General features: G+C 38.1%; 1 protein-coding gene across 2 annotated transcripts in view; it reads right to left on the minus strand.

Moving 5' to 3' along the window:
* GOLGA4 (golgin A4) overlaps positions 1 to 17,843 on the minus strand; it is a gene marked incomplete at its 3' end in the record, with an annotated part of 112,660 nt that overhangs the window by 73,110 nt on the left and 21,707 nt on the right. The window contains exons 3-5 of one of the 2 annotated variants that reach the window (XM_079712033.1): positions 13,692 to 13,790; positions 9,618 to 9,683; positions 117 to 431 (exon numbers count right to left, since the gene is read on the minus strand). In XM_079712033.1, the coding sequence (XP_079568159.1) occupies positions 117 to 431; positions 9,618 to 9,683; positions 13,692 to 13,790 (480 nt within the window). The remainder of the gene's footprint in view (positions 1 to 116; positions 432 to 9,617; positions 9,684 to 13,691; positions 13,791 to 17,843) is intronic. The other variant, XM_079712032.1, reaches the window with a different exon arrangement.

The following is a 17,843-nucleotide window of genomic DNA, read 5'->3' on the forward strand; positions in this document are numbered from 1 at the left end:
AGCGCAGCCAGGGAATTGACAGTTCAGCCAACGACAGGCATAAAGGCCAGAGAGTAATATGAATTAGAGAATACGGGGAGGAACTTTTCATACCAACAAAAAAGTCATGCTCTTACCTCAGAACATTTTCCTTTGTAGCCACTCAACCTCCGTTCCATTCTTCGCAACCACTGGATCAAATGTTCTTTGCTGAGACTGTCTAAATTCCCTAGTGAATCTTCGGTCTCACTCTCCATATCAGAGGGTGGATCAAAGGTGGCAGCAGAAGAGTCCAGGTCAAGTCGATTCAGGGACTCTCTAGAAGACGTTCGTACCAAAGACTCTTTAGAGGAAGATCGGAATAGAGATTCCTTCATTGGACTCCGAAACAAAGACTCAACGGAAGGCACCCGGAGTTGGAGCTTCTGCGCAAGAGACTGCATGTCACCTGACTGCAACCAAAACGCATCAGAACATGTGGGTTAAAATACATATTTAGACTTCTATAATTCCCTAATCACCAGCAATAATCTATAGAAAGCTAACACATTTAATTTATATTCCTGACATTTTACACAATACACTGTTTTCTGAAAAACAAGAGACACCTGTTTATTTGTGAAAAGGCGCTGGACCTAGAGTCAGAGGACTGGGGTGTAGGTCCCAGGTCTGTCACCGAGCAGTGGAATGACCTTCACTAAGTCACTTCCCTTCAGCTTGCACATCTGTAAAAAGAAGGAAGCCATACTTTCCCAGCCAACCTCACAGGTGTGCTGTGAGATCTGTCTACTAAACTGTAAGACCCTTGGAGGCAGTGGTCATCTATACCACCAGTATACACCCAGTGCCTAAAATGTGGGTATGTACTGCGAAGTGTGAAGTGTGTGGCTGCATCTGGAGTCTGCATGAAGGCCTGCGCAGATTCCTCATCACTCTTCTCGGGCAGAGGGTAATGTTTAGTGAACCCATTTTGCTCAATAACAGAATGCCAGGCAGAGCTGACTAGGGATATCCAACTCTGCTCTACTTACCACTGTCTACCGGCAATAAAAATAAGCATTAAAAAATCATGGAAGACCATTAAAAAGTCTGAGCTAGAGTCCCTCTACACGGATCAGTAAGTCTGATGTTAGAAACAGTGATAAGCAAGAGCTGTTCTCTTAATTAGAATATTAATATTAATAATGATGCATTATTTTGAACAATAGCAATGGAAAATAATTCAATAACCTGCATTATTGTAAGTTGCATTTTTTTGTTCACGTGACAGCAGTCAGTACTGCAGGTGTTTCCTAGAAACTCATTCTCATTAGTGCAATAGGATCACTGCAAGAGCTCAAAGATGCCAGGAATGAAATGCTCAGGGGAGACTGAGGTCATATATAGGCAAAGATTACAGGAAAACAAAAAGATTCTCTTTAATATACAAGAAAAAACAAAAATTCAGACCAGGAATACTTTACTCATAGATTTTAGAGATTTAATAATAGTATTTGGCAAGGTGGGAGTAAGAGGGCCCCACCCCCTGCATATGCACAGATATATCACAGGACGTTCATAACAGTAAAAAGTGGTAACAACCCAAATGTTCACCACTAGAGGATACATTATATAAACCACAATGTATGTAACCAGGTTCAAGACATACTATTAATGGGAAAACTCAGGTTATAAAATTACACATACACTGTGAACTCATTTTGATTTAACGTAGTTACATATACTTTTGAATTTGTATGCATGTTTACACAAACACCCTTAGAATCAGGTTGTTAAAGGACAAACACCAAAAGTTAACAGTGAGTGGGTCTGGGTGGTAAGATTTTAGGTGATTTTTATTTTCATTTTTCTATTTTCCTGTACTTTCCAATTATTATTTTTTTCATAATGTGCAAGTTTTACCTTTATACTGGGGTGGGGTAGAGAAAGTCTTAAGGGAGAGGAGGGACCCTCATGCTCAAAAACTTGAAGAACCACTTTACCGCTATTCCATTACCATCCACTTCTGACCCATGCAAAAAGTGCTTTTCAGCTCTTACAGACAATCTCCTTGCAAACTGCCTTAGGACAAACAAGTGAGGTAAGTTTGAATAACACTAGAAACAGTTGTTATTTTAGGGTGAGCCAGGAGGTAATGAACAATTTCAAAGACATGTATTTGCAGAAGCTCATAAACTGAGTAACTGTCACATCTACTCTGCTTGGGAGTTGTTTTTTTTTTTTTGCGGTATGCGGGCCTCTCACTCTTGTGGCCTCTCCCGTTGCGGAGCACAGGCTCCGGACGCGCAGGCCCAGCGGCCATGGCTCACAGGCCCAGCCGCTCCGCGGCATGTGGGATCTTCCTGGACCGGGGCACGAACCCGTGTCCCCTGCATCGGCAGGTGGACTCTCAACCACTGCGCCACCAGGGAAGCCCTGCTTGGGAGTCTGAGTGTTGTGATTCAGCCTGTGGGCTGCTGAGTAAGGCTGCCTAAGTTTAAATCCCAGCTCCACCACTATGTTCATGACACCGACCAAGTTACTTAACCTCGCTAGTCTTGTTTCCCCCTCTCTAAAATGGGGGTGATAAAAATAATAATGATGGTAATAATAATACCACCCACCTCATATGGATGCCACAAGGACTGAATGAGTTAATATGTACATGCAAATTGCTTACAATGCAGCAAATACTCAATAAACATTAACAATTATCATTATTATTAAAGAAAGAAGACTAAAACAAAACAAAAGACAAACTTACAAATAAGAATGTTATACGCAAGCTTATGTGGCAGACTCTTCTGGTTATAAGATGCAGTAGCTAAGAGCACAGGCTCTGCAGCCAGGCTTCTTGGGCTCAAGTCTCCGGCAATATGACCTTGGGAAAGTTACACAGCCCCTCTGTGCCTCTGTTTCTTCATAAGTTAATTGGGGAAAACAACAGCACTCATCTCGTAAGGCACTTGTGAGGAGTACTACATTAATACATGTGAAGCACTTAGCATCATGACTGGCTTGAGCTAAACAATAAATACTATCTATCACCTGATATCCAATCCTCCCTTCTTCCTTTCCACCAGATGCCAGTTCCGTGCAGGGTGACAATACAGCCAGATTAAAACATTCACCTTCTCAAATACAAATAAAAACCATAATGATATACTACTACATATCCACCAGGATAGCTAAAATTAAAACTATGGAAAATTCCAAGTATTGGTGAGGATGTGGAACACTCCATTTCAGAAAACTACCAGTATTTACTAAAAGTAAACACACACATACTCTCCAGAACAGCAATTTCACTACTAAGTATATACACAATAGAAATGTATAGGGCTTCCCTGGTGGCACAGTAGTTGAGAGTCTGCCTGCCAATGCGGGGGACACGGGTTCGTGCCCTGGTCCGGAAAGATCCCACACGCCGCAGAGCGGCTGGGCCCGTAAGCCATGGCCGCTGGGCCTGCGTGTCTGGAGCCTGTGCTCCGCAGCGGGAGAGGCCACGACAGTGAGAGACAAAAAAAAAAAAAAAAGTACAGCAAAAAAAAAAAAAAAAAAAAGAAATGTATAAATATGTTCAACAAAAGATATACGCTAGAAAGTTTATAGCAGCACTGTTTCAAATAGCGCCAAACCTGAAACCACTGCTGATGCCTATCAATAACAGATGGGATAAGTCAACTGTCATCTGCTCACTAACAGAATACTAGACAGTGATGAGAATTAAAGATTTACAGCCACAAGCAAGAATACAGATGAATCTCACTAACACTAACAGAGTTATTAAGCAAAAGAAGCCAGACACAAAAGAATAACCACTATTGATTTCATTTACATAAAGTCAGAAACAGGCAAAATTAATCTATAGAGTTAGAAGTCAGGATAGTGGTTACCCCTGGTAGGGGGAGGTGAGAGCAGAAGGGAGCACAAGGGCTTCTGGGGTGTTGGTAATTTCTGTTTCTTGATTTTGGGTGCTGGTTACAAAGTTGTGTTTGGTTTGTGAAAATTCAGTAAATTGTATAAGAAATACATGATCCTTTTCTGTATACATTATTACATTGTGATATATTATTACATTTCAATTAAAGGATTTTTTTAAATTAGCTTTTCCCAGACTCTGTTTCAGCCTGGAGTGGGCCCTGTGCCTAAGTTCAGCCAATAATGTACACTATAAGTGGGAATCTAAAGGATGGAACCTTCGGGAGTTCCCTGGCGGTCCAGGGGTTAGGACTCCGTGCTTCTCAGTGCTGGGGCCCGGGTTCAATCCCTGGTCGGGGAACTAAGATCCCACGAGCTGCGTGGTGTGGCCAAAAACAAAAATGGATGGAACCTTCTAAGAGAGATATTATTTTCCTGATAAAAAGGAATATGCCTTTTGTCCTGTCAACAATGGAGATGCAATTCCTGGAGGCCAAACTTGTAACTGTGAGGGTGAAAGGCAGTGGGGAGGATGAGAAGGTAAAGGGGGGAGGGGACAAGAAGCCAAACGGAGAAGGGTCTTTAATGACTGTCTGTCTCTAGCCCTTCTGCTATGTGAAAAACTAAACTCCCATTGGCTCCAACTATTGTCAGGTTTCTGGTACCAAAGACACTCACTGACTTATAACTTATTTTTTAAAAAGCTGATGGGGGTTAGAGAAGGAGAAATGTATAAATGAAAATAAATGAACACAGAGTTACTTTTAGCTCCTTTCTGTCTCCCCAACTTTACCTTGTTTGCATTCCTCCTTTTTATTTCCCCGACAGTGCTGCTGTTCAGACTTTTAGCCTCTACCAGCTGGATATCTGTAGCAGCCTTCTGTTCTCTTGCCTCAAATCTCTTACCTACCAATCTGCCCCTGCCATATGGTCACCAGGATTGTCTTTTTAAAACATAATTCAGATCATTTCATTCCAATTCCTAAACTGAACTCCCACGAAATATAAAGTTCAAAATCCTTAGCTTATACTCAAGGTTCTCACTTCCCAAGACCCATTTCTCTGTAAAACCACTCCTTCATGCAACAAAAACTTGAGTTCCAACAGGTAACTTCCTGTTCCCTGAACAAATGCATCCTTGTGTGCCTCTGTACTATCACCCAAACTTTCCCTGCGCGTGGAAACTCAGACATCCTTCAAAAGTGAGCTCAAGTTTCTGCTCTTCCAGGAAACCTCAGATCTCACCCATCAGAAACAACCCTTCTTAATGGCCTAAGCACTTTACCAAGACTACTACTGGAGCACATACTGCATTCTGACTCACCATTAGTTACTTACTTGCTGATATAACAACTAACTGAATTGTTTATGCCTTAGAACAACTACAGAGACAATACAGCACAGTGGTTAAGACTCAGACTCTGACCAAAACTCCATGATTTGAATCCCAGCTTTACCATTTACTAGATTTAGGACCTCTTTGTTTCAATTTCCTCATCTATAAATCAACACTACTCTAGTAGGTTGCTATGAGGATTAAATGGGCAAAAGCATTTAAAATAGTGCCTCATATGCAGGAAGCACTAAATACATTTTCTTATCATTATATCTGCCACACACACCCTCACCCCAGACTTTATGCTCTTTTAGAACAGAATTCATATTCTCTATCTCTGTAGTCTTGCCTCAGTGCTTTCCACAAAGTAGGTAGTTATTACACATTTGTTCAGCTGAACCTTAACTGGCAATATGATAATGATGATCTAATGGGAGATCTTTAAATACTCAATGCTTGATCAAAACGATATGTATCACTTTATATATATAGCATATCTTATTCTAGACATCATCAAAAAGCATTAATACATAATCAGTAACACTCAAGAAGAAAAAAATGAAAACATACATCCATAAGATTTCTATAATAACATTCATGATAGTTTTATTGGTAATAGCAGAAAACTGGAAACAGCCCAGGTGTCCATCGATAGGTAAATAACTGCAGAATATTCATTCAAACGAATCCTACACAGCAATAGAAAGGAACAAACTACTGATAACCACAACATGGATGAAATTTCAAAAACATAGTGCTGAGTGAAAGAAGTCTTCCACAAAAGAGCACATACTTATAAGGTCACTTATATAAAGTTCTAAAATAAGCAAAACTAATGTGTTGTATGGTGGAAAAAAATTACAACACGTTGTCTCTGAGAGGGAGGACCATAAGGGAACTTTCTGGTGTGTTGATAATCTTCTATAACCTGTGCCTGGGTTTGGCACATTTGTCAAATGTATGTGTCGATGTACAAATCACTCAATGTACATTTGAGGTTTGTATATTTCGTTTTATATAAAATTCACTTCAAAATAGAAATTACAAACACTGAACTCTAGATAATGATATACATACTAAAACATTAGTACTGTGGCCTGCGACTTACTCTGAAAGGCATCAGAAAAATAAAATGGATTGAGGGATGAATAGAGGAATGAATATATGGACAGATTTGTGATTAAAAAAAAAAAAAGTACAGGACTTCCCTGGTGGTCCCTGGTGGTTAAGACTCTGCGCTTCCACTGCGGGGGGCATGGGTTCAATCCCTGGTCAGGGAAGTTCCACGTGCCGTGCAGTGCAGCCAAAAAAAAAAAAGAAAAAAGAAAAGAAAAGTAAAATATCAATGATAGAATCTAGGTGGTAGGTATACACATGTTCACTTTATAAAGTTCTTTCAACTTTTCTGTATGATTGAAATTTTTCATAACTGTTGAAAATAAAATTAAAAGCAGTATTCAAAAAATGGCAACAGAAATTTCAAATTTTAATTATACTACTATAATTTCTCTTTTTTAAAAAACTCATAGGGAGTTCCCTGGTGGTCCAGTGGTAAAGAATCCGCCTCCCAATGCAGGAGATGCAGGTTCGATCCCTGGTCAGGGAAGTAAAATCCCACATGCCGCAGGGCAACTAAGCTCGCGTGCCACAACTACTGAGCTCGTGTGCCTCAAGGAGACAGCCCATGTGCTGCAAACTACAGAGCCCACGAGCTCTGGAGCCCATGTGCCACAACTAGAGAGAGAAAAAACCCACACGCCCCAACAAGAGAGAAGTCTGCGTGCCACAACTAAGACCCGAAGCAGCCAAAAATTAAAATAAATAAATACATTTAAAAAAATTGACAGAGGTTGACTTGCTTTAAAAAAAAATCATAAATGATTTTCAAAACCAGACTTTTTCCTATAGTTAAAAAAAATAATAGCATATGAGAATGGTCATTTAAATCCCTATGATTTGCTCTATTCAATTTAACAAAATTCTGTTGTTACTTTTTATTGTTTTTACCGAAGTATAGTTGACTTACAATGTTATGTTCATTTCAGGCATAAAACATAGTAATTTGATATTTTTATAGATTACAAACCAAAGTTATTACAATATTACTGACTATATTCCCTGTGCTGTACATTACATCCCTGTAACTTATTTATTTTATAGCTGGAAGTTTGTACCTCTCAATCCCCTTCACCTGTATCGCCATCCTCCCCACCCTCCTCAGCTCCGGCAACCACTAGTTTATTCTCATTTTGTTTTAACAGCATATAAACTTAAATCAGGCAATACATAGCAAAAAATTATAGTGGGGTAGACTGATGTTTTTGTCTATCTATGATAATCCCACTATCAATAACTAGCCACTGGTCTTTGGGCAAATAATTTAAAGTTTCATGCCTGATAGCTCATCTATACAGTAAGAGGGTAATACTAGATCCTAGATTCATCCTAAACTGCTAAAACACTAAAATTATGATCCAATAAAACTATTTCACAGCTTCTCAGATAAGGATGAATGCTCACATATCTGTTTTGCAAAATATATTTTTCTCTATTACATGGTGGCATACACTAATTATTTTCAAATATCTGAGTTTTATAAGTCTGTTTGAGGTAAAATGTCAACTACCTGCATTCCTTTGGAAATGAATGAAGAATCATTTTGATTAGCTGAATTTTATGTACTGCATTAAACAATTTAAGAGTTAACTATTTAACAGAAAATTTTCTGAGATAGATATACTGCACTTTTCTGCCTTCTTAAATAAGGACAGTGAGTAACCCTTTTTAATGACATCCCCACCACAATCATTACATTGTGTGCCAAAATCTATTGGTTTACAGAGGATGCTCTACCCAGTAGTAAGGGGGTCACGGGCAGCTACACTTTATAAACTCTTGGGCTTGCTTTTCACCATCTCTTCTACCTTGGTGTCAACTCTGATTTCCTGCTGCCCAACCACAGTAAGCATTCTACCCACTTTGGGGATACCCACTGTTCCTAATTTGCTAACAATAACCAACAACCAACTTGTCAGAAATTTGTATAAAAGTAAACAGTCTCTGAGTGAAGGTGTCTCCTTGTTATGAGAATTAAATGAGATCATATACATAAAATGCTTAACAATGCCTGACACACAGTAAACTCAATAAACACAATTAACTTCCTAAATATCACCCATGTTCATTCTTCACCTTAATTAAACTTAAGTCTCTCCTGAATTTGATCATAAAGCTGGTTATCTAATTAATTCTAATTAATATTCCTTCAAGATCACTGGATCTGTCCAGTACCATTTAAATTGGTGCCTCCCAATATTTTACCCCTACCTCAAGGCACTAATAGAAAATGATTTATTTGTAGAGGACTTAGGGGATGCTGCTCAAGGCCCAGGGACATGGACTATGCCCAGAACCTGACCCGCCTCCCTGAAAAGAATGAGACTCTCAGCTCACAGGTAACCTGTTCATGGAGTTTGGAAAGCTAGACAATACTTTAGAATGTTTAACCTACATGATTTAGTTCAGAAATTGCCTATGTTCCTGCTCCAGGTTCACAGAATCAGAAATGTTATTGCTCTACACAGAGACTGTTGAGAACAGCCAGGTTAATGATAATAATAATCACTAAAGCCAAAGAAAATAAATGTTCATCTCAGACACTGCTATCATTAAGGTTTTTTTTTTTTTTTTTTTTTTTTGCGGTATGTGGGCCTCTCACTGTTGTGGCCTCTCCCGTTGCGGAGCACAGGCTCCGGACACGCAGGCTCAATGGCCATGGCTCATGGGCCAAGCCGCTCCGCGGCATGTGGGATCCTCCCAGACCGGGGCACGAACCCGTGTCCCCTGCATCGGCAGGCGGACTCTCAACCACTGCGCCACCAGGGAAGCCCCATTAAGGTTTTTTTAAATGAATTTCTTTCTTTCTTTTTTGGAAGGAGTCAACAGAATGTTACATGAGCCCCACTCTCCAAATAACTTTTTAAAATCAAAGATAAACTAAATTCTCTAGTAGTGAGATATTCTGCATTAGAACAAACTTTAAAAGAAATCCCATTTTCTTCACATCTCCCTTCCAGAATATGTAACTCAACATGTCTTTCAATATGACTTACTCCATAATCTTTTACTATAAAATCAGTCTTTTTGTCCGAAGTTTTCTCTTCAGTGCCATTAGTTTTTTAAATGAGTAATAATGGAATCTTACATGACTGATATATATATACATGTATTGCTTTCATTTTAAACTTTTTCCAAGAAACCATCAACAAACCTGGATTTACCATAGACATTGTATCAATGTTCAGACATCACTGTTTTAATGTAAAGTCAAATGCTAATAATACTGATTGACTGACATCCTAAAATGACTTGCTCTTTCTTTTAAATAACATTAATAACGGACCTGAGGAGTTGTGGGTTCACTTCCATTAACACTGTCAGGAGATTTCATGGCTTGGATAGATGCAGTCTAAGAAAAAGAAAGAAACATTGTAAAGAAAGGATCAGAAAACTAAAATTTTAAAACTGTTAAGAACAAAGAAAGGCCAAGTACCAAAACCTATTAGATACATTTATCTGTTAAACAAAATTAGTAATTGTTCACTTATTAGAATTTTTCATGCAAGGCAAAACTAGTATGGTAAGTATTTTAGAAAATTCATTTTGCTATAATATCTGTAACTAAATAGCAAAGATTAGTATGCAGCCAAATTTATTTCAAGCTAATCACATACCTCTCCCCATTACTATCTCCCCAGCTTTTTCCCTCAATATGAAGTTAACATCAGGGATTCAATTAGCAAAACTCATTCAAGTAGAAAACTATCCAGAAAAAGTAATGTCAATTGTTCCTTACAGTAAAATAATATTTAAAGTTATTTGGGCTGAGCTCTGAAAAATATCTTGGTAACAAGAAATGGAAATGCCTCATTCATTTGAAGCCATCAGTCTAAATGAAACCATTATGACAATTTTCAGAAAAACTTATAATTAAAAATAATTTCTTCCACATATGAAAGCTTTTTGTTTTCTTTTGTTGGTATGACAAATGCTCCAAGTTACACAACATTCTACTGACTATATCATGCCGGCGTGAGTTCCATAATGGATGATATTCTTCGAGATTCAAAATTCTACATTGCATCCATAATACACTAAGTGTCTAACTAAAATTAAAGCTATAGAAGCAGCTTATGATAAAATAACTTCCATGTTTTAAACAAAAGCATTCAACCAAATACTAGCCACTATGTTTCAGTAACTTGAAAGTACATTTCCCCTACAACTCTAGGGCTAACCAAGAAAGGGTCAAATATACGACTCTTCTTATTCTTAAATACAAGTGGAGAAGGCACTCAGCTTTGCAAAAGTGTTCTCAAATTTTTGAACTCTCATTAGGTATTTGATACTAAGAAATAATTTTAGGTGTGATAAATGTATTGTGGTTATATATTTTTAGTCTTTATCTTTTAGAAATATATACCAAAATATTTAGATAAGATATCTGAAATTTGCTTCAAATAATCCCACAGGAATGGGCAGAGGGTATCTGCACGTGTGGGGAGGGTGGGAGTGGTGTGGTTAGGGAGGTATGGGGGGATGGTAATAAGATGGCCATGACTTATTAATTGTTGACACTGGATAATGGATACTGGGGAAGCGGGAAGAAATCTTATGTGACTCATTACTATTTTCACTCTTGCAATACATTTGAATTTCTTCCTCATAAAAGTTTAAATACCTTCTCCCTCTGACATAAAAAGTTATCAAATTTTATCAGTCCGAGACACTTCCTTAAAGTTACATAGGGGAGAACGGTTGGGGGAACATAGGAATTAACTTTTATCTTCCTGCTCTCTGTCATTTCAAAGAATTAGAAGTCGTATACATGGCATATTATTTGTGTAGCATCATAATTAATGTTTTCCAGCCCTAAAAATATCCTACACTACACACTATAAAATAAAAAACATACTTCAGAGAAATCAGCAAGTCTCTCTGCCACGCAGTATACCGAAAAGTAAGTTACTGTTAAATTATGGAGAAAGCAAATGAAAGGGCTCCATAAAATGTTTCGGTTAGGAAGAAGAGTGGCAAGAGAGTCCATATTCTATTTTAAGTAAATTACTTGACACATGATTGTGGTCATACAAAAAAAGCTATTCTACAATTGTCTGAAATATCACCCTACCAAACAAACAGCATAACATTTAAAAACTTTTCATCTCTGCATCTATATTTCAATTTACTTGTTATACTATATATCTAAATAAATGCAAGACAGCTAAGGAAAGTATTGGCCTCTGTTACCATGTAAATCTATGTTAGGAATCTCTAGAAGCAAAATTAGAGATTTTATCACTACCTGTAATGCCTTCTCCATTTCTGCCCAGCAAATTCTTATTTGTCTTTCAACTTTCAAATGCCCCTTATTTTGTGAAGCTGCATATGGCTGGCCTGAGGGGCTAACACATTTCCTATGCCTGTATTTTCTTCTATGAAGACTTAATTCCTTTGCATTGTTAAGTGTATTCTGACATCTTTGTCTCCATACTAAACTATAAACGCTCGGAGGGCAGAAACCCTACATTTTGCCTGACTGTAGTAGAGGCTCAGTAATTGCTTGTTAAATCTTTATACAGTTACTTCCTTCAGGGTAAGGAGACTTCTTAAGGCCTCCCCCAAGAAAGAAGCCTAAAGAACTAGCTCAACACATGTCACTACTCAGTCACCAACACTTTCTCCTGGAGGCAATTCTTAGATAACAGGAAAACATTTCTAAAGTGCATTTAACTTAAAAGCACACACAGGTTCCCTGCCAGATTTGTCTTCAATTATGGTGTTTTGTGTATGTGTGTTTTGTTTTTTTGTTTGTTTGTTTTCAATTTTCAGCCACATTGCGTGGCTCACATGATCTTAGTTCCCCGACCAGGGACCGAACCCCATCCCCACAGCAGTGAAAGCGCTGAGTCCTAACCACTGGACCGCCAGGGAATTCCCTTCAATTACGTTTTGTTCAATCTTTCAACAACTACTTTTGACTACCGAGCACTAAGGATACAGCAACTTTTAGAATTTGGGGTAAAGAGATGCATTTTTCAAAACACTGAATTAAGGAAAAGTCAGCAGTTGGTGAAATAAAATAATGAATTAGACGCTCACTAAATTTTTATTCTACTATAGGTTATGCTATGGTTTTATGTGAGGAGAAATAAGTTTTTATCTGAACAAAACAAAATTTAAATAAGATTAATGTAGACTTTCAGCCTACTTAAATTATTTTAAATAGTTCTAAAGCCTCCATTCTAAAATTATTAACATTTTTCACAGTAGGATAGGCACTCAATACAAATCATTTTATGCTCTAACGGAAGTGGGCCTGAGAGAAGCTCTTTTTTGTTGTGGTTTTTTAAGGCTCTATTACTACTACATGAAGTGTAATATCCTTTTATGTTTTTAAAATAAGTTGGTAAGTTATCTCTAACTGGGACTCCTGTCTCCCTCACAAACCAGTACTGAAAACAGTGAGGTGTTACTTGTAGCCAGAACCAAGGAGAGACCACTATACCTGAGAGCCAAGCTAAGGCATTATGAGAACTCTGAGCTGCTTCCTTTTCTAAAACCAAGTTTAGAATGTAATATAAGATTGATACTGGCCATATGCAGACCAAGTCTTTACTGGCTGCATGGATAAATATAGAAGTGTTCTAACTTCATTACTAGCCACTTAATAAATTAACCCAATTCTCGCTGTTTAAAAAAACCTCAATCCCAGTTCAGTCGGTGTCCATTCTAACAACAAGAGCATCCTTACTAGGCAATCAAACATCTCTAAGTTTTAATTTGCTAGATTAAGAACTCAGATACTTTATGAAGAAAGTCTACTTTCCCCAAGTGAAATTATCAATATATACAAGATTCAAAATTGTATGAATTCAGTCAGTTGAAAAATAAAGAGGTAACTATTTCCTTTCAAATGTTTAAAATACACAGAAAACTGGTACTCTCCCAAAATAAGATGCAATTACTTGTTACAGTATAGACTCCACCTGCCTACTCAATGTTGTTTAATTATGGATTTACGTACAATGCATTTTTCTTTCCTAAAAATGTGAGTCACATCTCAAAATATTCTTGGCCTCCTACCAACAGAGATTCCTAGCAATGCCTACCTCTTTTAGTTAACGAGCAAACATTCCCTAGGGAGAAAACTTAGAGTTTAGACCAAGTGAAAGTATTCTTCACTACATTAATGAAAACAGTGTTATTTTGTTGCTGTTAAAAAGCTAGCAGAAAACACACCAGCCATCAGAATTCAGCAATTTACTCTCCGATTTTTTAGAGGGAGGTTAGCAACAGGGCACTGAAGATGCTTTTAGAGATGGTAAGTGACAAGCAACGTGAGATGTGCTTCTAGAATTACCAAATTACTTTGCTTCCCCACAAAGGGAATGCAGAAAGCGGTGGAAGGACTCACCACACCATCAGTCTGGGTTTTAGGCTGCTTGGAGGAATCCAAAGCAAAGATAGTATACTCAGAGAGAAAAGCAGGCTCTGCTATCATCCCGGCTAGGAGCTGTCTCATTCAGTGTAATGAGCAGAGGTATAAAAATAAAACAAAGGATGAAAGACAAATCATAAGGGCATGTTGCAAAGTGTTCTCACCACACAGCACACGCAACGCTATAATGGCCTTGTGCTACCACCACTGCTGCCACCCATCACTCCACCCACAGAAATAGTAAGTTGCTGGGAAAGGTCAGGAAGGGAGATGAGGTGAGCTGTTTTGGATCTCAAAACTCAACTTTAAACAACTTGCTTATTGGCATACAAATGATATATGCAACAGGCACCACAGCACATCTGGCAATTCAGTATGAGAGCCTATACCAGTAAGAACAATACATGGTAAAGAACACAAAGCCTTAGTATAACAAATATTGAGCCACTCATTTTTATATATTCAAAAAGACAGCATGGAAAGTTATGGGGAGTATAAACACATAAAACTTTAAATCATCATTTATTTCTACTTATATACAAATACAGTTTTCTCCAATACATACAGAAGAAACTTTTGAAACAAATTTATAATAAGTTTTAAGGATAAATTCTATTATACTAGGTCTTTTGATATATATTCTCTTCTGAGCTTCAATTTTCTTTCAGAACCTGTATACTATACACCAAAATACTAGCTATCATGAATTAGGTGTATAAGAAATTATAATTAAAATGAACTTTTTCATGGTGGGGGTTACACAAACATACATATGTAATAAAACTGCATAAAACTACACACACACACACACACACACAGAAAACAGGTGAAATCTGAATAAGCTCTGTGATGTCAGAGAGGTTACCAATGTCAATTTCCTTGTTTTGATAGTGTACTATAGTTATGTAAGATGTTACCTTTGGGAGAAACTGGATAAAGGGTACACAGAGCCTCCCTAGGAAGAAATTTTTTAACCTCCCATGAATCCGATTATTTCAAAATAAAAACTTTAAAAAACAAAAGTTTTGCAACATTAACTTAGCTGTTAATGTATATTATATAATATATAATGAAGAATTATGTCATAAAATAAATGTCTGCAAAAGTTTAAAAACTTACACTTTTCATCTCAGTGCTCTAGAGTTATGGATAATGACTAGAGCCTTCACTAACTCTTCATCTGGTCCTACATTAGAGGCCACCTTACAGATGAGACAATTTTTTTTTTTAAAGTCTTTTTTGGTTATGTTAATAACTGGTACTCTTTGGGTAGGATTCAAGAATTGATCTTATACTAAACCCTAAAATTTAGTGTCAGTAGTATACTAAAATACACTAGATGCCTGTTTGGCTCTAGGGTATCATACAAAGTTTCCACTCCTGCTGAAAATCTTACTCTCCCGGAAACTCAGAAAAGTCATCTTTTGAGTGGATGTTATCTTAAGTTAAACGCTATACAAATTCACTCTTCTTAGGCTTCCAAAGTTAATTTTTGAAATGAAGTCATTCTTCATATCACATAAGGAAATAATTTAAAATTTCACAGTTAAGAGTAGATTTGGGGCTTCCCTCGTGGCTGAGTGGTTAAGAATCCGCCTGTCAATGCAGGGGACACAGGTTCGAGCCCTGGTCCAGGAAGATCCCACATGCCATGGAGCAACTAAGCCTGTGCGCCACAACTACTGAGCCTGAGCTCTAGAGCTTGCAAGTCACAACTGCTGAGCCCAAGTGCTGCAACTACTGAAGCCTGCACGCCTAGAGCCCATGCTCCACAAGAGAAGCCACCACAATGAGGAGCCCACACACCGCAATGAAGAGTAGCCCCCGCTCACTGCAACTAGAGAAAGCCTGCGCACAGCAACGAAGACCCAACACAGCCAAAAATAAAAATAAATAAAATAAATAAATTAAAATTTTTTAAAAAGTAGATTTGGAATTTTAAGAGAAAAACACAAAAGCTGTATAGAAACCAGTATAGAAACACATGCTGACCAAACATTTCAAAAGAAGGTGCTACCAAACAACGATTTACATTCCATGCCATATCCCAAGTAAAAAAGCAAAGTATGTCGAAATTAGTTTCCATTGACAGCTACTTCAAAGCCTAAGGAGGCTTCCTCCCCACTTGTGGTCCTTGTCATTTGCTTCTTATGCCTATCAAAGTCTCCCAAGATTCAGTTCTCAAATATCCTCAATAAGTCTGTCTCAACTCTTTCAAACTTCGTTGAAATTCTAATTCAAATCTGCTAAGAATTTAATTTGCCTCTTCTGTGTGGTCCCATCAGTTGAACTAACACTGTCTAAAGTTTTATGTATCTCAACATTCATGACGACTACCTAAAATTCCTATCAGATATGTGTTGAAAGCTTTCAATCTATCCTCCATGTCTCTTACTCTTAGATAATTATCTATCTCTAACTCTGTGTTTTTGGTGGGATTACTCAGTATTCTTTTCAAACTCCCTAATTTTCCCTTGAACTGGGACCAGTCTGAGTTTTATTCTGATTTACATTCTTATATCATTTTTTTTTATTTCCAGGATTTCTAATTGGTTCTTTTTCATATCTATCTAGTCTATTTTTTGGCCTGTTTTTCCCCCACAATTCTCTGTTCTTTTTAAGAAAACTATTACTTCATTTATCCTACTGAAAATACTTGTTTCAAAGTCTTATCCAGACTGCCCTTTGTTTTTTTTTGTTTTGTTTTGTTTTGTTTTTGCGGTACGCGGGCCTCTCACTGTTGTGGCCTCTCCTGCTGCGGAGCACCGGCTCCGGACGCGCAGGCTCAGCGGCCATGGCTCACGGGCAAGCCGCTCCGCGGCATGTGGGATCTTCCCAGACCGGGGCACGAACCCGTGTCCCCTGCATCGGCAGGTGGACTCTCAACCACTGCGCCACCAGGGAAGCCCCAGACTGCCCTTTTAATTATTCTAATTTCACCTGGAATAAATTGATATCCCAATTCCGATTTTTATTGGCCGTCTTCTTAGCATTTATTTTAGCATTTTCATTTACAGGTTTATTTTGAGGAAGGTATTTTCCTTCTCCTTCCTCCTGTGCTCATCCCTCCTTATCCAGTCAATCTGATTCCCTGGGCCCCAGTTTGGGTTTCCTGCCCTATCACAACACAGAGGTTACCACAGACTCAGTCACTAAGTGGATGCGAGGTTTGGTTCAGTTGTTGGTCACGAAGCCTCCCTAGAGACAGCAGCTTCTCACAATGGGCCACAGAGAGCTCTATGCATCAGCTAGGAAACGCTTTTTTCAACCTCCTTTCACCAGTGACATGAGCCCCACCTTAGCCTCTGGCGTGCAGCACTCAATCAAACTCTGGCAGCACAGAACCCTCCTAGTCCTTCTCAACCAGAGTTCAAAGAGAAAATTAAGTCCTAATGCCAGCGGAAAAGCATCTGCTACCTAGCATCCACTATATGTAATGAATTAATATGTCTCCTATGTACTAATGTACCTCCTATTAGGAGAGGGACCCTAAAAAGTTTAGTATCTTTTAGTATATTTGCCTTGAAGAGAAGAGGTCCTGTTTCTATCTTCCCAGACACTGTTATATATAGCTGTTAGTAGCAACACTTACTTTTTTGAGTCAAATTCACTTCCTTCTTATTTGCAATAATGTGTACCTTAAGAAGTACACAATATACTCAGCAGAAGATACAAGAAAAAAACTGCCTATAGTAGCAGCCATTAAACAAAAAAGATAGCAAAAAAGGACTGATGAACACTGAAAAGACCAAGGCTATATAAAGATGGTAAAAAACACATATCAGGCCAGAAAACCAGGAAAGTAACAAAACAGATTCAAGTAATTTCTGCTAAGTCCCAGGGCATCTGGGACTTGAGAAAAATAAGTCATCAAAGATCAGCTTGCCACTCCAATCCTGAGAATGCTCACTACACTCATCAAGAAAGTGGAATCAAACACTGGTTCATATTTTGTTTGACAGAGTAAAATAAAAAGAGAGAAGATTCATATTATATTACTAATATCAGGAATAAAAGAGGAAAAATTACTACTGCATTTACAGAAATAAAAAGGATTATAAGGCAATGCTACGAACAACTGTATGCCAACAAACTGGACAACATGGATAACACAGACAAATTCCTAGA

The sequence above is a fragment of the Hyperoodon ampullatus genome, assembly GCF_949752795.1.
Source record: "Hyperoodon ampullatus genome assembly, chromosome: 10".
Lineage (NCBI taxonomy): Eukaryota > Metazoa > Chordata > Mammalia > Artiodactyla > Ziphiidae > Hyperoodon > Hyperoodon ampullatus.